Source organism: Ochotona princeps, chromosome 9 (genome assembly GCF_030435755.1).
Source record: "Ochotona princeps isolate mOchPri1 chromosome 9, mOchPri1.hap1, whole genome shotgun sequence".
NCBI lineage: Eukaryota > Metazoa > Chordata > Mammalia > Lagomorpha > Ochotonidae > Ochotona > Ochotona princeps.
In genome coordinates, this window is record NC_080840.1 from 57,036,477 (window position 1) to 57,056,960 (window position 20,484).

Genomic DNA, 20,484 nt, shown 5'->3' on the forward strand with positions numbered 1-20,484 from the left:
TTTGGTGTTGAGTTGAATGTGTCCACTCAAAAATATGTTGGGAACTTAATGCTGTAACACAGTGCTGGGAAGTTCCCAGGGCTAGGCCACAACGTTGGGAAGAGGAGTCCAATGGAAGGTGTGTGCTTCTCTCTCAAAGTCTCTACTCTCTTGAATAGATGAATTCCAAGTGTAAGTGAGCTGAAGACTACAGGTGCATTGCCTCTCTCCTCTCAATACAAGACACTTTCCGCTATAGGGTGACACATCACAAAAGTCTGGCCACCAAGGGACAATTACACAAGTGGCAAACAGACAGATATTCCAGGGGAGTTGGAAAGCAGCAGAGCATCATGGGGGTAAACCAGATTTGGTGCCTATTGTTGATGCTATTTTGAAGCCTGGTATGTTATAAAGTCCAAATCATTTATACACATACAGCTTTTCCCCATTCATTCCATTCAACTCTTCTATCTACACATTTTTTTTTAAGATTTATTCATTGGGTCCAGCATGATGGCTCATTCTCACCTTGCATGTGTCAGGATCTCAAATGGGTGCTGGTTCATGTCCTGACTGCTCCACTTCACATCCAGCTCCCTGCTTGTTGTCTGAAAAAACAAAAACAAAAACAAAAACAAAAAAACAGAGGAGAATGACCCAAAGTCTTGGGACCTTGCATTCACGTAGAATATCTGTAAGAAATTCCTGGCTCTTGACTGTAGATTGGCTCAGCTCTGGTCATTGCGGCCACTTGTGAGGTAAATCAAAGGACAAAAGAGCTTTCTGTCTCTCCTCTTTATAAATATGCCTTTCCAAGTAAGTAAATACATAAATCTTTGGAAAAAGTGATTCATTGACCTCCTTGGAAAGACACACATATATATTCATTTTCTTTTTTTGGAAAGGCAGATATAGAGAGGAAGATCTCCCATCCGATGATTCACTCCCCAAGCAGCCACAACGGCTGGAACTGAGCCAATCCGAAGCCAGGAGCTCTTCTGGATCTCTCACGCCGGTACAGGGTCCCAAAGCTTTGGGCCGTCCTCAACTGCTTTCCCAGGCCACAGGCAGGGGAGCTGGATGGGAAGCGGGGCTGCTGGGACTAGAACTGGCGCCCATATGGGATCCTGGCATGTGCAAGGTGAAGACTTTAGTCGCTACGCTATCGCGCCGGGCACGGAAAGGCAGATTTACAAAAAGAAGTATACACAGAGAAAGATCTTCCATCAGCTGGTTCACTCCCTGAAAGGCCACAGGAGCCGGAGCTGAGTCAATCTGAAAACAGAAACCAGAAGCTTCTGGTTCTCCCACATGGGGAGTAAACCGGTGAATGGATAATCTTTCTGTCCGTCTCTCCTTCTCCATGTAGATTTGCCTTCTCAATATAAAAATAAGCAAACCCTTAGAAGTTAGAGATTCTCATAGAGCATTGTGCACGTCAAGGTTAAGGGTACACAGTGTTTTCAGAAATACCTAGGATGTGTTATTTAGGAGGATGAATTGGTCTCTCTGGTCAGGCAACAGGTATACTCTTCCTATGGCCTCCCTGCTCCCCTCAGCTCTTTCTTCTTCTGAGTGTATCTGGTTACCCATTCCTCTTTCTGATGTCCAGAGCTTTGCTTCCATTGCTTAGGGCATTATCATTGGCTGTTTCAGTGCTCCTTACTGGGAGTTAGCTTAAGCCGTCCCCGCTGTCGTTTTTGCACAGGGGAGATTCCTTTCTCGCCTCAAGTTCTGGGACAGTTTTCTAAAGGATCATCCCAACTCTTTGGACCTCCTGTCACTGATCTTGTTATTGGATGTCAGGGACCAAAATACCTGGGCCATCCTCTGCTGCCTTCCCAGCTGCTTCAGGCAGGAGCTGTCAGAGCAGGAGCAACCTGCACTGCTATCACCATCCCACAGATAACACCAGTGTCACAGGCTGTGCCACAGTGCTGGCCCCTGTGTCAATGTTAATGATTAAAAACTCTAAAAGCTTTTCTTTACATTACTGGCTTATGCTTAATTCTATTTACCAGATTAAAATTCAATAACCAAATAAAAATATTTTTACTTAAAAATAATGGTGGTGGCCCAGTGGCTAAATCCTTGCTTTGAACATGTCAGGATCCCATATGGGTGCCAGTTTGTGTCTCAATTGCTCCACTTCCCATTCAACTCCCTGCTGGTGCCCTGGGAAAGCAGTAGAGGACAGGCCAAAGCCTTGGGAACCTGCACTCATGTTGGAGACCCGGAAGGAGCTCCTGGCACTTGTCTTTGAATTGGCTCAGCTCTGATTGTTGCAGCCACTTAGGGAGTGAACCAGTAAATATATCTTTCCTTCTGTCTCTTATCATTGTACATCTGACTTTCCAAGAAAAATGAATAAATCTTTTTAAAAATGCAGGTAAGCATTTTTTTAATGAAAAATAACTATGTTGTTCATAACATTGTGGTGGGAAGAAAGATACAGTATCATGTTTGCAAATCTCTTTACTATCTGACTTAATAGGAGATAGTTGGCTTCTCATATGTGATTTCTACTTTAGTCAGTTGTGATACTGAAAGTCAAGTTTCGTATGGACTTTCATAAAGGACAGGAATATCTTAGTGGTCATTGCAAGTGCTGGTGAATATTTTTTGATATCTCAGCAAAATTTTACAAGCGAGATTTGGAAAAGCTTGGCTGCGGCATGGATTCTGAAATCATGGCAATAGACACTTTGTATTCCATAACATCAAAATCTCTCAGTCTGTTCATGCACTCTGCAGTGAATTTGTGTTTTATCTTATGCAAAATTTTCGTGACAAATTTTTAAAGAGGAAACTGAATGACATTTTCTTGTTAGTGGCAAAAGCAAGTGATGGGGCACTTATACAGACAAGGATCAAGGAAACTTAGACCATTCTAAGAGGAAAAGAAAATCAAGAATTTTTAAAAGATTTTTAAAATTTTATCGAAAGGTAGAATTACAAACAGAAATGAAGAAACACACACACACATACACAGAGATGAAAGCCTCTGTGCCTTTAATTACTCTATAACCTCCTTGCCAACGTTGATAAAGGATCTTCCGGGTGAGTCAGAACTTTCTTACTGACAGTAAAAGCATTAAGGGACAATGCTGAGGCAATTCCACATCATTGCACCTCTGTGATGTGCACTTTTACAAGATTAATATGTGGATTTCTGGCTTTGGCTCCTTCTTGAACCTTCACAAAATCTCTCTGGGTTAGCTAGCATTCACTATGGTGGGAGAAAGAAGAAAAACAACACTGAAGGGGAATAGAATAGAGAAAAATATGGATGGTCAGTGGGGAGTGTACAATGCAAGTAGCCTGTGTGCCTGCAGGTGAGCAAGCCACCTTCCTCCACGGAAAGACAGTACAGACCAGGTGCTCAGTTGCAAAGGAGAGTCACCCTGGTTACTCCTGGGGTATTCGTCTTGTTAAATAGAAGCTAGGGCATGAAAAGCCAATTATAAATTGATTTTATTTTGTTCTTCTAAATGTAACTAAAATTACTATTAATTTTTATTTTTTTCAGAAGTAGACATGGAATTATCAGCTTATTTTTCTCTCTTAAAATAAGTTATAGTCCACTTGGTTTTTTTATGGGTGGAAAAAATTTTTCTTAACGTATTTATTTAGTTAGGAGAGAGAGAAGGGCTAGCACCATGGCTTAATGGTTAAATTCTCACCTTGGAAGCACGGGGATCCCATATAGGCACCAGTCCCTGCTGCCCTACTTCCCATTCAGCTCATTGATAATAGCCTGGGAAAGCAGTTGAGGATGGGAACGCCTTGGGACCCTGCACCCACACAGGAGACTCCAGAGAAGCTCCTGGCTCCTGCTGCAGATTGGCTCAGCTCTGGCTGTTCTGACCACTTGGAAAGTGAATCTTGGAAGGGAAGAGCTTTCACTCTTCGCCCTCCTTCCTGTAAATCTGATCTGCCTTTCCAATAAAAATAAATACATCTTGAAATAGAGAGAGAGAAACAGAGACAGCCAGACAGTGATCTCACTTCAGCCAGTTCACTCCCCTAGTCCCTGCAGCGGCTGGGGCTGGGCCAGCTAAGGTCAGGAAGCCAGTCCTTCAGTCCAGGTCTCCACATCGGTGGCAAGGACTCAAGTATTTGAGTCATCACAGAGACCTTGTAGAAACTGCATTAGCAGGAAGCAGAGTCAGGTTCAGAGCCAGGACCCAAACTCAGGAACTCCAAGGTGGGCCAGGGGTGTCTCAGCCACGGTGTTAATCACTACGCCAACTTCCTGCCCTGTCTCCTAACATTTTGGTTGTTAACTTTGAAGCATTTGTTATCAGCATTTTTAAAAAAGAGTCTCTACAAACCCGTTTGTAAATTGCAAAGGTCAATGTTATTATCTTGAAGGAACCAGCAGATGAAAATGAAATCATAGCTTGAAGCTCAGTGCACAAAATTCGTGCAAAATCAATTCAACAGCTACCATCAAGACAAACGCCCGAGTGTTTCAAAATTACAGTACCGAAAAGCGTTTCTTTTAAACCATTCATGTTATGAAGAGTCTGTGGAGGGGGATTTTCGTTCTCTTTGGTTGAGTCAGTCTCACTAATAAAAATGCTTTGGTCGCTCAAAAAACCCCCAGGGATGTATTTTTCAATTACTCATTTTGTTTACTCATTTGTTAGTAAGTCTTTTAACACTCTAGGCTTTAGTTTAGTCCTCCTTTCTCTCCCAGCCAACGTGCAGCAACCCTAAGTGTATACTGGTCCTGTCCTCTGAGCAGCTCCACCCCCACCTCTGCTCCTCCAATCCCAGAGGAAAATGATGCCGGCTCTGAGACGATTTTACTACATACAGCTCATTCCAGTTATAGGAGACGAAGAAATGCCTGTTGTGAGGTGCTTCCATGCTTCCCAGACAATAGCTTTTGTCCAGAAGTTTCAGCAATTTACACTGACTCACTGGGACCTCACTAAAAAGAACAATAACATTATTCTTGACATTGGACTTGTTGCAGAAATCACGGAGCAGAACATTTTTAAGAAACTTCTTTTTTTACTTCTTAAATTATAGGATTATCTGGTGGTCATAAAATGAGTTTATAAGGTGTAGGATTTATGCAACCATCTATATACACAAGAGCCCCAGAACAAGGGAGGAGAGGAAAAAAAAATTCTGAGCCTCCTGAAACACTCCTGGGGAATGTTATTACAGAAGCAAATAGTTTGAATTTTTCTTTTGCTTATGAAAGTTTGCCCAACCGTTTCCTTGTTTCTTCAGAGGCTTGATTTTCTTCTTGAATTTGTGACAAGTAAATGCATTCTTTCTGTTTTCTTTTGCAGGTAAAGCCTAGGGGACACTTCCCTTTCTTCCTTGTAGTTCCAGCTCCACCACAACAGAGTACATCTTCAAGGCTGGACCCCCAACAATGCCCCATCTGGCTGAAGTGCCTCCCTTTGCCAAGATGTTTTCCTCTGATTTCCTTTAAGTGGCCAGCCATTGGTGTAGTGCTCATTACGTACCAGAAGGCTGGCTTACCTAGGCATCTGTGCTTCCTCCAGAGACACTGCCCTGGGTGGGCACTGTTACAGCCTCCATGTCTGATAAGGGAATGAAGCTTTAGAGGGACTAGGTACCGTGCCCACGGTCACCAATCTTGTGGTAGAGCTTGGATGTGTAGTGGGGTGATTAGACATTAATGTTTTCCTTCATCATCAGAATCAACCGAAGTTTACCAGGAAAAATGACCTAATTTGCTAGAAGCTTTGGAAATGTCTTTGACTAAGATTTGGCCTCTACCAGACACCCTACTTTCATCCCAGGGTCAATCTCACCCCTGGAGTGTCTTTGTTGGTGCTAGGGTTTCCCAGTACTATCTCCAACCAGTTCCCTCTTCCAGGGAGCCCCAGGGCTCCCTCCCTTCCAGCCTGGCTTCTCCAGATTGCATCCTGGATCCTGGTTCCCCATATATAAACAAAAACCCTGGAGTGTGGTGTCTGAGAGTTCCCCTTTAGAGTTTAGGGTCACTTGTGAGCAAAAGGAAGTTATTCTTCCCATCTCTTCACTTCCTAACTAAAACCCAGCCACGCTAGTAGTTGCTCTCTCAGCCCAAGAAACCCGCTAATTTGGTAAAATAACAGACAGAATCTCAAGCTCCGGCAGTTGTTTAGGTAGTTTCTTCTCGGTTTTTATATTCTCTTAAGAAAAGTATCTGCTTTTGGAAGTATGGAAGTATCTTTAAACATTACATTGTGAGTTTTCATTGTTAATATAATTTGCAAAAATTGCAGTAAAAGTATAGTGTGTGGGGGTGTCATTCCACGCTGGAAATGGGATGACCTATATTAAAGACAGAAAAGATAAGAGAAAAACTGCTGGAATATACACAGGCTTTTTATATTGCGGCCTTATTCCATGAGATCTGAGCCTAGAATGTGGGGCGTGTTAAGCAGGCTGGAGAAGGCACGGGGTGGGGGTTGGAGAAGAGCTTGTAGGCAAAAAAGGTGGTCATCTTTATCAATGACTCAGTGTAGCTTTGGCCTAGGAAGACTTTTAGGGCATAATTAGGTATTCGGTTCTTGCCTTCCAGGGACCTTTGTACAAGAAACAGACTTGGGGAAATGAACAAAAATGCAGCGTCCGGAATGTGGTCGTTGTCTTCCGCCAGGCATGAGCCAACGCCTTGCCCAGAGCCAGGGACAGCACTGGGAGGGCAATTCTCAGACACAAACTCTTTCAGTTTTAGGGCAACAAAGACTTCTCATATCGCCGCACCACACGGTTTCACACTCGTTTTATTATTAATAAAAAAATAAATTTATTTACATATGTTCATTATCATGGTATAGGACAGCCTCATGATAGCTGCTGGCGCCTCCCCAGCGGGGTTTCCAGGTACCGACCGAAGGGGGCCGGCGGCTCACCTGTGGCAAGGGGAAGAACTTGGGCGCCGGAAGAAAGGGGTTGGAGATGGGTCGACCACAGGCAGCTGCAGGGCCAGAAAGAAGAGCCAGGGAGCCGTGTTGGGGCTCCTGGAGGTCAGGGAGTGCTTATAACTTGGGTCTAAAAAGGCAGGGGGGGAGGTTGAATTGGGTCCTGAACCTGGGCGGAGTAGGAAGCACTGGGGCCCCGGGAAGGGAAGGATGCTGCACAAGGGTGGAACTGGCCTAGGAAGGTCTGGGAAGCGGGTCTCAGCCGCACCCATTGCACCACCAACATTGCTGGAGCCGGTTCGCCAAGCTCGTCTCTCCGTACAGTCGCGCGCCCCTACGTGGACCTCACGTCCTGGGTATTCAAAGCGGATGAGAAGGCGCTCTAACCTCGCAGTTTGTGCACAGCTCAGCCACTGCGGTGGCTGTGCCTCTGGCTCCGCTGGGCTCCCACGGCGGGGCCGGACTTAGCGTCCAGAGCGCAAGCCACAGGTTGGCTCCAGGTTCGCGTCGTCCAGGAAAAAGGAGCTCTTTTCTGCAGAGGCGAAGGTCGTGAACTAGCTCCGGCGGCCTCCCGCCCGCCCCTCCCCGTGGTGTCCGCAGTTCTGGAGACCCGGAGAAGGCTTGGCAGAATCCTCTGCCCGCCATGTGGCAGTGCTCTCCCTCTCTGCCTTCCGTCCGCAGCCTCCACAAATTTGGGATGAACGTATAATCCCAGGAAGTGAGTTCCAGTGCGATCTAAGCGGTGGTTCCACAGAGTCTGCCGGCAGCAGCAACTTCCTTGGTGTCGGGGTCAGGTCGTCCAGAGACTACGAATGGCCACGTCTGTGCAAACAGAAAAGAGAGTAAACCAAGAGAGGAGAAACTGGTGTCCCAAACGGAAATCGTGCTGGTAAGTGAACCCCAAAAGTCTCGTCTTGGAGTGAACTCAGATTATATCCGCCTGCAGGGAACTTGCATGACTTATCTCTAAAGCGGGATTTTAATTGCACTGCAAGCTGATTATGCCAATCGGTCCATGCATCCTCCTGGACTTTGCCCACAGGATGATTAGGGCGAAACTTGGAAGCTTTGAGGATTTCGTTTCATTTGCTTCCCCTTCCCCCCCTCCACCACCACACACACACACACACCACACTTGTTTCCAAGCAGGAATCAGAGCTTCCATAAGCTTGGATGTGATCTTTCCCAAGCTGAGAGATTTGGCAGGCCAGAGAGGGACTTTCCAAACAAACCCCGGCTGGGGACACCCTGCTATTCTACAGCCATTAGAAACCCCAGAGCTGGGCCTTCCCTTCCCCTTGCAAAAGTGTCGGACTTGCTGATGCAAATCATCAGACTCCTGGCTGGAAAAGTTGAGCCAGTGAGCCTTGTCCGGCAATCTACAACGGGAAAGCAGACTCCGTTGGGGCCAAGGTTTGGCCCGGAAGTAGGATATCAGCTAGTTGCTGTCCCTGGACGAAGAACCATGTGAAATCATCACAAGGATGCAAATCCAGAAAAGTGGATGGTTGTGCTGCAGGAAAATGGATGGGCCTCCTTCCTTGATTTAGCGAACACTCACCTGGCCTCCGCACCTACACCTCCCGTTATAGGCTTCTCCTTGGCCTTCCCACCCGTTTGAGTTCCTCCCCACCTGTGGAGCCTATCAGGCTCCCGGTCCCCAGGCTCTCGCGCGATGCCCCTACCAGGTTCACCGGGTGCACGTAGCCATTCTCGTAGCGGTCCTCCTGCAGCAGCTGCCGCAGGTGCGCAATGTAACTGGAAGCCAGCCGCAGCGTGTCCAGCTTGGAGAGCTTGGTGTCCGGGGGCACCCAGGGCAGGCTGGTCTTGAGCCTGGAGAAGGCTTTGCTCAGCACGCGCATCCGGGCGCGCTCGCGGGCATTGGCCGCGTTCCGTTGAGACTGCTTGCACTCGGCGGCCGAACTTTTGGCCGGGAGGGGCTTCTTGCCACCGGCGCCGCCAGCACCGCCACTTGCGCCGCTACCTCCAGTGGCACGAGACCGTTTCCTTTTGCAGCCTCCTGCGCCGCGCTCCTCTTCACCGTCCGGGTCCTCTTCCTCCGCGGACGAGTTGTCACTAGGCGAGGCGTAGCTGCGTTCGGATCCGCGCAAGGGCGGCCTCTTGGAGGCGGGGACCGGGTACCCCCGCTTCAGTACCCGCACTTCCATCTCCTCCGGGTCGCTCACGGAGCCCGTGGACATTGTGTCGTCCACGCGCGTCCACCTTCCTCCCCCAGGGCCAGTCTCCCGGTCTCCGCCTTCCGCTCCCCAGCGGAGGCGGGGACCTGGGAGAGCTCGCAGGGGGACAGGAGACCTGGGTCCCCGGGTGCCAAGAAGCGAGGAGTGTAAGGTGGGTAGTGAGAGCAAGCGCGCCCTGCCTCTGACCCCGGGGGAGGGAAACCCAGAAGTTGGCGCAGGGTCTCGGGCTCTGTGTGCAAGCACCACGACTGAGCTGAGCCTTTTGACAGAACTATTTATCTACACTCCTTGGAACAAACCACCCGGGGAAGACAAGAGGGGGTTACAAAGGGGGGCAAGAGGTGGGGCAGGGGCGTGGAAGGGGTGGGGAACACTCTGAGAGCCCAGAGGAGTGGTTGGTGGAGGCGGGGCGGGTGGGGGGAGGAAGAGTCTCTGCAGAGCTGAGATCTGGGGCGCTGATACCTGATGGCCCTTGGGGGTGTTTGTGCGGGACTGAGTGTTGCAGAAGTGAGGGGAGGGGACCTTGCTAACCACCCGCAAAGCAAGCACCTCCTCCATTGGCTACTGTAAATGGTGGCAAAAATGCCCAGACACTTGGATTCTCCCCCTTCCCCCATTCATACTTCTGTCTGATTATTTTCAGCAGGTATGTCTTTTCACATTGCTTCCACAGGAACGACACATCCAAGGTTTGCCCTAAGTAAGGCAACCGGAGAACCAACAGTAAACAATGCACCCCATAGACACCTCTCATTGTTCCTTGATCCTTCTTCAGTATCTCCTTGTGATTTAGGAAACCCTGTTACCTCCATTGGTTCCTAGCCTTGTAAAGCAGCATCTGTAACCTACATGCTGTTTTCGCATTCCAGATTCTGAGGTTGAGCTGAGTACTAGATGGGAAGTAAAGGCCCCAGAACAACAGGTTAGTGAGTAGTAAAAAGACTTTAAAAATCCATGTTTAGGATCCCAGCCCTGTTGGTGCCCCTGCCCTAGACACTACTGAATATTTTATCAGGTGCTTTCTGTTGTCTTCATAGTTCTTTATCGTTCTCATTATTATAACAAATATGATAGAGGGTCCTGCCTAACGCTTTGAGTTTCCCGATGACGAATCCGTTGCTATTTTAGATCATGTTTTGGTGGACTGGTCCCTAGATGTCTAATGTTCAATCAGAACAGTCGTCACAGCAGTAGAAAGTGACAACGCAGAACTCTGTCCTTTGCCAACCAATCACAAAACACCCTGCCCATCTCCCCAAAGTAAGCAAAAGGGAGCTTAGCTAGGAGGGACTGTGTTGCACAACCTTCAGGGGCTGAGTGCTTTGTTTTGGAAATGGACACCAAGAGCAGCCGCGGGTCTCCTGCTGTGCTTGGAGCGCAGGCCTCTGAGCTCCTGAACGGCTCTGCTTCCCTGCCCCCTGGGTTCTTTCTCTAACTCCCCACAGGCTCCCAAGCTGAGCAAAGTCCAAAAGGATGCTTGTGGAGCTAGTGGGCTTAAAGCTGCGGGGCTTCTCTCGCTCTGCGGGTTCTTGCAGCACAACAAACACTGCCGACTTGGCGTCTGAAGTGCTACAACAGGTGGCTGGCTGGCTGGGATTGACTTCATCACTCAGGCACCATTCCGCCTTGGTCTCCCCCAAGCCTCTCTCCTGGGGGATGTTTCATGCAGCCCCTCCCATTCGCTTCCGCGGGTTAAAGTTTTTTCTCTGTGTAAGTTGTGTTTGTCTTTAGTTAGGGGTTGGACTCAGTTCTGGGACAATCTGATTAACACGATCAGAGTTCTCTCTGGATTAGGGAAAGGCAGGGAGCATTGACCAAGTGTGGACATCCTTCTTGAAGAGCTTGAACTTGAACTTGACTCTAGGTGTGACTTGCCAGGCAAAGCAAGAAAAGAGACAGGGAGTATAGGGACATGTCAGCTTAGCTTTTTTTGCATTGCCTATTGATGACTCGCAGCTATCAGAATAAATACATAGTCTCACACATTAGGGGCAGGCATATAGGTTTTTAAAATCTGGCTTGTTTATACAGGTGCAGAACAAAGTCTTTCTTGGAAAAGATTAATGGTGGGGAGAGCGCTAGATTTCTCTAAACAGTCGCAAAAACTATAGCCAGCCTCAACACTGAGGGTCATGGCCAGTTTCTTTTCCTTGAAGAAACTGGCTGACCCCAATCCTATTAGCTTATTTTTCATAGCACTTGCCCTCTCTCGTTCTTTTTCTCTCTAACCCTCCCTTTCTCTTCCTATCTTTTTTCCTCTTCCCTACCCCCATCTATTCGCTTTCAAGACATTCATCTATTTTATTTTTGTTTCCTCATTTCTATTTTTCTTATTTAATTATTTATTCTTTTTTTCCCCAAATTGCCGCTTGGCAATGAAAATTGAGACATGTAATTATTTTATATTAGCATGTAGTTTGCTGTGACGTGTTTTTATTATCTAACATCAGACATTGATTTACACTTTCAAAGCACTTTTACTTTCCCTTTTGCTTCAATAACTGCAGTAGCACACACCATCCTCTCCTGCCCCAACAGCTAACACATGTAAGTTTAACAATCTCTTTTGAAAGTGCAGTTTCTAAAAATTATTTTAAAAAGTTACTATGTATTGCAAATGAATGATAGAACCTTTATTTCTGTGTTTAAAAAACTACACTGATTTCCAATTTGCCTATGCTTAACATAGTTTTAAATTTGTGACAGGTATCTGCTGTTCTGTATCAGCCACAGTAATGGCCATGTAGCCTTTTAGAGATATGCTTTGTAGACATTTGATGACATTGCAGCTAAAGTCACAAACCTCAGTACAGCATTTCCTCCTCCTGGATTTCCTGCTTACTGGGGTGTTTTGGGCAATGTGCTTTTTTTGAGTCTCGGTTTTCTAATCTGCAGTTTGAATTTATCTTTTTGTGAAGAAGATACATTTATATACATATTACATGTATAAGATATATTTGGAAGAAGGCATATTTTATATATATTATATGAGAAACATATATAGTATACTACACATGTATGGGTATACTATATGTCATATACACTATATAAAAATTATATACCATATCACATATAAACATACAATATATTTTATAATATTATATATGATATTAGATAATATAAAGTTATATATGAAGTCATACAATTATAATAAATATATGTTTACATGTATTGTATGTTTATATATAATATGTTTCTATTATAATTATATACACTATATATTGTGCACTATATATTATATATGTGTCATATGTTGTGTATGTTATATATTACATATTGTGTGTATATATGTATATAATATATATGTGTACCATATATTATATATTATGTAGAATAAATATACACCATCATAAGTCCATCATTCTGTTATTTAAGTGTATCCTAACGTTGTAGGTATGGGCACCGATTTCATTCCTCCAAGCTCCTTGTCACCTTAAAACTTTCACTTTCCATCTTGCCCCAGATAGCCAATATCTAAAATATATCTGAGACGTATTAGATGCTATATCTATCTATGTATCTATCTATATTATATGCCCTAGGTCATAGGAGACCTGGTTGCATAGCTAGACCTTTGCAGGTAGATCTCTCTTGATAGCAGGTTAATGATTTGTTTTGCCTTATGGGCTGGAGGAATTGCCCATATGCATTTTCAAATTGTCTGTGCCCCTGGTTTAATAAAACAGAGTTCATATCAGCCCTGGCTGACATGGAAGTCAAGTAGAACATAATATTACTGAGAGCTGGAAATGTGGCTACTCATGTACTGTAGTGTAAACACAGTATGAATAAAATTATTAAATTATAAAATATTTTATTAAATATTTGAAATGTTAATTATATGTCAAACAATGATTATACTTTGGATATACTAGGATAAATGAAATGCTTTAATCAATTTTACCTTTTCTTTATATATATATTTCTTTTTATTTGAAAGAGAGTTACAGAGCGAAGGAGAAACAGAGAGGGATGTTTTTTCTGCCAGCTCACTCCCCAGACGAGCAAAATGGCTGGAATTGGGCTTATTTGAAGCCAGGAGCCAGCAGCTTCTTTCAGTTCTTCCACACGGATGCAGCTGGCCTAACATTTTGGGCCATTCTCTTCCACTTTCACAGGTCAGGTTAGACTGTGACCAGACCAGGAAGACAGAGGCTCTCATTTACAAGTCACATTGTGAATCAGTCACATGATGTGCTGGTAAAACACAGAACTTCTCATATGCATGGCACAATGTCAAGTCAAGGTCTACCTCCTTCATCTGAACAAAGACCTGGACCCTGATCCTTGTTGAAGGCTACTTCTAGCGTGAGATCACCCACCATGTCATTTTTCTCTGGGTTAGGGAATGAAGGGAATTATTTTTACCCTCTCCCCAGAATCCAGAGTCCCCTGTCATTCCCCCACAACCAGTTCTCTGTAGATGGTTTAAGCATCCAAGAGTTTGTGACAAGTTTGCATCTCTGTCTCCTCATCTTGTGTGGGTATAACGATCAGTTAGATCAGTGCTTGGACACCTCAGGTCAGAGGAGGCTGAAGGTAGGACAACCTGTGTGGAGAATGAAGAATGAGAGGCTATTGACCCAGCATAGTGGTTAAAACCGCTACTTGCAATTACAGTATTCCAAATGGGTGTCTGGTGTCCTGTGGCTCCACTTCCCATCTTGCTCCTGTTAGTGGTCTCAGAAAGCAGTGGAAGATGGCCCAAGTGTTTGGATTCCTGCAATGATGTGAAAGATCTGGAGAAAGCTTCTAGCTCCTGACTTCTGAGTAGTGAACCAGAGGAAAGAAGTTCTCTTTTTCCGTTTCTCTACCACCTTTCTAGTACTGACTTTCACATAAATAAACACTTTCAAAAAAAAAAAAAAAGAATGAAGTTGGTGGAGGGACAATGAGGGAGGAGAACTCCATCTGCGTCTCCCCTATGGGTGTCAGAGACCCAACTTCAGCTGCTTTTTAAAGCTCATTAGCAGAGAGCTTCATCAGAAGTCAGTGGCTGGGGCTGATACTGCTACTCTTATACTGGATTTGGGCATCGTAAGTGCTGGCTTACACCATAACACTGGCCTTCTTTTGCTGCAGCTTTTCCCAATATTGGGTCCTGTTCACCTGCCTTCCTAAGCCCATCTCTATCCTCATCCTTATGGTATCCCCTGTGGGACATCATGTCAGAACTCAATGACTTCCTGGCACCAGAAAGCAGTCCTCATTTAATAGATATCTTGTCGTATGGGAGAACAGGGATTATGTACTCTTTGAGAATCTGTCCCTTAACCAACTCTTCTTGGTTGAAACTATGATGGGTCCTTAATACTCTTCACCATCTCCTGGAGACTGTGCTTTCTGAAAAGCATGCTATCTTTCACAACACTCAAGCAGCACTTGACTATTTCATGTTGCAAGTGATGAGGATGCCTTGTAACTCAAGCTTGCTGGGCCTGCATGGACTGTGCCTTGCCATATTGGAGGGGTTGTTGGACAGAGTCTGCATAAGTTGAGAAAAGGAGAAATGTTTCCTCACAGTGGTTGGAGTCCTTCTAATCAACTCCTCTGAAAAAGAAAAGTTATTTATATATGAACTTTATTTCCCTAGTTCCCCACCTCCACTGGCTTTGGATTCAAAAATGAGTTGTCACTGACGATAAGGGGGAAATATTGTGAAATGTGTTCATTTTTTTCTTGAGGTCCTCTCCCTTCTTTGGCGTATGTGTGCTACTGTGCCCAATTATCAGAGAAAGTTCAAACATGATCCTGCTATATTCCTCTTTAGGTTTTAGTCTTAAAGGAGAACTCCTTGAGGACAATGGAAAGAGAACTAGATAAGGTATCTCCATGCCTTGTTTTATTACCTTGCCCCTATTTCTTCTTAGATTGCCTTGCTTACGCAGTATTCTTTATTAGGATAGACAGGAACAGGGTAAAAACAGGACATAAAATGAAGACCATACTAAAAAGTCAATTCAGGCAACAAAACAGCATCTTGTTCTAGAAACTTATGACAGGTACTACCTACAGATATTATAGTTGAAAACATCCATAAAAACATAAACATGATCTAATCTACACCCATGATTAATGTTATAAACTTAACCCTAATCCCTTATTTGCTCTTTTTTGCTCTTTTTTTTAACCAACTAACTCTTTGGCTATGTACCCATCTTTACTGTCAGCACTCATGAGGACCCAGTCAGATTTCTCAGTAACCTGATGGGTTTCTGAAGATCACTTTCCATTTTCATGTGACACTTAATCTGTCTACTGATCATGTACTGTACTCACCACAACTCCCAGTAATTATAAATAACCAGAGATATATTTGTTATAAATATCCCCAAACACTGCTTTTTTCCTTATAAAAAGGAATTCAGTTTTTAAACACTATTTGTAATTTGCACTCCCCGCTTGAAAAACATTCTAAATTTTTGTAACATTCCAAGGGATCACAGACTTGCAGCATCACATTTCAGAATCTTTAGCATAGAGTAAGGAGGAGAAAGGGCCAAGTGTGGAGTCGTTTAGTTGGTGAACCAACATGGGGTGCAGAGAAAGAAAGCCAGTGGTCAGGGTGTGAATGTTCGTGAAAGCAACAGACATGTTCCAGGAAATAGTGGTAGGGACTTCAAGTCAGGGTTTTCTGCAAGATCACAAATTTAAGTTATGCCTGTCCTCCAGACTCATTGCAGTGAAAGTTTCAATGCAGAAATACAAAACTAAAATGATAGAACCATGTTTCACAGCAAGAAAGGTATCTGCAGGACAGAAAGTGGATGCTCAGTGGGGCTCAAGATTCTTTGAGGCTGCCCTGACAGAAGCATTCAGGCGGGGAGTCTCTTTGCAGGTATAGCAATCGAATGGATCCATGTGTGGACATGGAGTGAGCTATGCCACAGTTTAATTTAGGATGTTAGAGTCAGGCAGGAAGCAAAAGGAAAGCAGGCCAAGGCCGGCTGGCATTTCAGCTCTGTGACTGTGTCACAGTTCCAATAGATTTCTTTTTCTTAATTGTAGATAATGTGGTCTCACTTCTTTGCATGCCTGGTTGTTCTGGTTAAATTCAAAATATTGTGAATTTTGTCTGTGGAGTGCTGGGTGTTTCTCTGTCCATCGAATATATTTGTCTTTGTTCTGGGATGCAGTTATTGCTTAACTTTTGGATTTTGCTTTTAGGATATATGGAAGGAATCAGAGTAACCCTCAGACGAGAGATAATTAGTCTTCACAACAGAGGCAGTGCTCTTCTGAACACTTGGGTGATTTTCTCTAGCTTGGCCAAGCAGGTGTTATTCCTAGATTTGTGTGAATATTGGCTATGGTTTCCTTTCAAACTTTCCGGTAATTTTTTTTCTTTCAGTTGCTATAGAAAATGCTCAAAACTTTTAGAAAGAATTGCTGTAAACTTTTAAGCCTGAAGCCACCTACCTGACAAACTGCAAGGCAGTTACTTATGTTGGGGTGCTGAAAGAAAGAGGCTATTTATTGCACAGAGCAGGCAACTGTTTCTGAGTTCCCTGAGTGTTGGAGTAATTGTTCTACAAATTGAAATTGAGGTGCTTGTTCAGTTTGTACACAAGCCTCTGGATGCTCTGCAGTGAGCATGACCCATATATGTTGGGTGTTTTTTTTTTTTTCAGGGAATTTGGTGATAGCAAAGCAGGCTTGAGTTAGTGTAGGAGCTATGTTTAAGTGATAGTTACTTTTTATTATAGGCTTGGGGAACCTGGAGAAGAAACCAGGTTTGGGGACAAGTGTCATGGCAAACTCAAGAATGAACATCAGTGTGCTTCTCTATGGGGAGATAAATGACCCCATAAAATGAGGAACTCTATAGGCATGGATGCACCACCCCGTCAACTCAATGACGTTGGTTGCTATGGTTTAGATTTGTTTGCTCGAAGAGTGAGAGCTGCTTCTGCGTACGTGTATTCTGAGGGGAAGTGTCTGTAGAAGAGACAGAGATTAAAGGTGTTATAATATGGGAAAGAAAGGAATAAGTATGGGTCAAAATGCCACCAAAGGTAGGCAAGAGTTATCTTGGAGAAAGAAGATATACACTTGTTTATCAGAAATAGAAGAAAATAAATAATGCACAATATCACTGCATGTAAATAGAGGTTTGTGATAAGGATTTAAAGAGAGAAGCCATTGATACTTCCTGTTTTATCTTTGGTATAATAATTAAGTGATCCACCTAGAACATTAGACAAGCATAAGCCCTTAGAATCAATAGAAATGGGAAATGTGACAGAGACACCAATCTGGAGAATACAAAAAGGATCTGGCCATGGATAGGGGAAGCTATTTCAAATCAGGGTGAGTGGCCCATTGAGGTTGGGAAATAACCATTTACACTCACTACTATGAGTAGGCACAGTGGTTGACGTTCAGTTCTCCATTACAAATAGCTGAATTTTGATGAGATGACTGATTTACATGTTTGATGACAAGAAATTGCAAGACTGAGTCATAAATAGATTCATTAGGTTTTGATCAGGAAGGGAAACAAGTTAGGAGCAGAGTTCAGCAGAAATACTTAGAGCTTTAGGTGAAGTTTATGTGGTATTGTGGTTCACTTTCTAAATGGCTACAATGGTTGTGGCTGAACCAGACTGAAGCCAGCAGCCAGGAACTCTATTGGGTCTCTCACATGGGTTTCAGGGGCCCAGTAACTTGGGCTTTGCTCTGCTGCTTTATCAGGTGCATTTGCAAAGAGCTGGATTGGAAGTGGAGCTAGAACTAGCACTCAAATGGGATGCTGACATTATAGGCTGCAGATCAACCCACTCTGGCATAACACTTGTCCCCAAATTAGTCTATAAAATTTAGATTGCAAGTCTGGCATGTTGTTGTAGCAAACAAAGCTACCACCTACTGCACCAGCATCCTACTTATGTACCCGTTTGAGTCCTGGCTGCTCCACTTCTGATCCAGCTCTCTGCTAATGTACCTGGGAAGGTGGCGGAGGATGATCCAAGTGCTTGAGCCTCTGTAACCACATGGGAGATCCAGGTGAAGCTCCTGGCTCCTGGCTTTGGATTGACGCAGTTCTGACTACTAGTGCCATTTGGAAAGTGATGAAAGACCTTTCTTTCTGTCTCTGTTACTCTATAACTGCTTTTTAGTATTAAGTATGTGTCAAATAAATAAATAAATAAATACATTAAAAAATAAAATGTATCTTATATTACAAAACTGTATAATGAAAAATAAGAATAAAAAAAGCAGAAAATGGCATGTGATGAGTGATGACAGAGGACCTTCCAGGCCCGTATTTTCTCATTCTGGACTCCAACCTTCAATATCCCTACACTGAACATCTCTTCAAACTTAACAAGGCAGGAGATGAATTTCTTGCTGAAAGTGGCAAAGATAGTGAGTTAAAGGAGTTTTCAAATATCCAGAATTAGAACCCAGTACTCTTATTAGGACTGTATGATGTTTCCATGTTTTATATGTTATGTGGTTATCGTGACTCTAATAGCCAGCACTTTATGTGCTGCTTAAGCCATAATACTAGATACTTTCTCAATTCTTTTTCTAGCTGTTTCTAGGTGTTTCTATGACGCACTGTGGTATAGTTGGATAGGGTTCCACCCGCAACTCGTACATTCCCCATCAGGGTGGTAACTTGAGTTCTACCTCTTCTGAGCTTATCAGCTATTTAGGAAGTGAACTAGCAAAGGGAAGACCTCTCTGTATCCACCCCTCTTCCATTTCACAGCTTTCTCTCCCTTTCTCTTTCTACCCCTCTCCTTCTCTGTTACTTTGCTCTTTAAATCCATAAAAATAGATAAACACTCTAAAAAGAATTATGTCACAGTTCAAAGTGGCATGTTGGGCTCCTTTCAGCTCCTTCACTACCAGACTTGGCAGGTCTGCTTTCCTTTTTCTGCCTTCCCTTTGTGGTCACCAAGGTATAAAGTTATTTGATGCAATGAGCTTTAACTTTACATTATCATTACTTTTTTTGTGAACTTGACATACATGGCATTCTTTTGTCTGACTGTTAGTAGGGCATTTTTGATTTTCTCAACTTTTCACTGCATGGCAAAGAGTCTTGGAACAAAACCATGGACTGGCATAGCAAGAGATAGAAAAGCGAAGGCAGAAAAAAAAAACAGTGAAGATATTTTTAAATGATGAGACTAATATTTGAATTATTAGACTTTCATAGTGTGTGGAGGTCTCATCCACTCAGTTGAAATCCTCAGTAGAACAAGATTAACTGCACAGGAAAAAGAGGGAGTTCTGCTGGCAGAATGGACTTCTGACTGGATCTGGAATCTTTTTCCAGGGTCTCTCAGACTGCCATTATGCCTTATGGATTTTCGTTTACAGATGAGCCAATTCTTAAAAGAAATCTCTCTTTCTCTCCATACAGATATATGATATGGTGTGGTATTTATCTGTGAAGGATTTTTCAAAAGTTCATGGAAAATGCATATTAAAAAAATAGTGTGAATGGATTTCAAAGCTTTTTCACATCAAAATAAACTTGTCCTTTAATTCTATTTTCCTCACAAACTTTTTCAAGTACCCTTATAGATAACCCTGCCCTCTCCCCCTCCTCATGCACACAGATGCATGTTCTGTTAGTTGAGTCTCTGTAAAGGACCTACACTAATACAATGCTCATGGACCAAGAATGCTAAATCTTAAACAGGCCTGTGAGCACGACAATGTGCAAAGCCCGGCACTCTGTGAGGTCAGGAGTATTCTATTTAGGTGAGGGCAGAACCGTTCTCAAAGTTTTTGAAACTGAATACACTTTAAAGGTAATGGAAAAACACGTTTTTTTTCAAAGAAAATACTATGAATATGCAAATCAACATATTGATTTTTCATATTTTATTTTACTATTATGTACTTTATTGAACAGTATTTTAATTATGTTTTTTCGCTTCATTTCATTTGGGTGGATTTTTTCTTTTTATTGAAATGTAATTCTCATTCCTTAAAGCTTGTCTTTTATGTATGCAATTTAACGGTTTTACGTATATTTAAAAAGTTACACAACTGTCATGACTATTAATTCCCAAGTATTTTTATCATTCAAAACCCCATGAACATTCAGTCATTGCCCATTCCTATTTCCCTGCAAGCTTTTCTGGAAACCACTAATCTTATTGTTTTCAGTGAGCTGCCCATTCTAGATAATACTGCATAATTGAAACCACAGCATTCCATTCAAAAGCCATCTGTATAATAAGTCATATATATATTTTGGACCTCATTAAGTTCATTGGATGTAATTTTTTCAAGGTTCATCCATATTTTTAAAATGTATTAGCACTTTATTTTTAGATGGCTATATAATATCCTGTTGTATGTATATACCAAATTTTGCTTGACCACCCATTATCTTGTGTATATTAAGGTTGCTTCCAGTCTTTAGTCATTAGAAATAA

General features: G+C 43.4%; 1 protein-coding gene across 1 annotated transcript; it reads right to left on the reverse strand.

The window, feature by feature from the left end:
- Positions 1 to 7,128: 7,128 nt before the first annotated feature.
- On the reverse strand, positions 7,129 to 9,307 carry MSC (musculin). Its single transcript, XM_004588041.2, has 2 exons — positions 8,567 to 9,307; positions 7,129 to 7,703 (listed from the first exon to the last, which is right to left on the reverse strand). The coding sequence occupies exons 1-2, from the start codon at positions 9,080 to 9,082 to the stop codon at positions 7,617 to 7,619; spliced, it is 603 nt and encodes a 200-aa protein (XP_004588098.1). The 5' UTR covers positions 9,083 to 9,307; the 3' UTR covers positions 7,129 to 7,616.
- Positions 9,308 to 20,484: the final 11,177 nt, after the last annotated feature.

Coding starts and splice junctions, on each gene's coding strand:
- MSC (XM_004588041.2), bottom strand. CDS start 9,082: ATGTCCACGGGCTCCGTGAGCGACCCGGAGGAGATGGAAGTGCGGGTA. Junction 7,704..8,566: donor ACGTGCACCCGGTGAACCTG/GTAGGGGCATCG, acceptor CTGTTTGCACAG/ACGTGGCCATTCGTAGTCTC.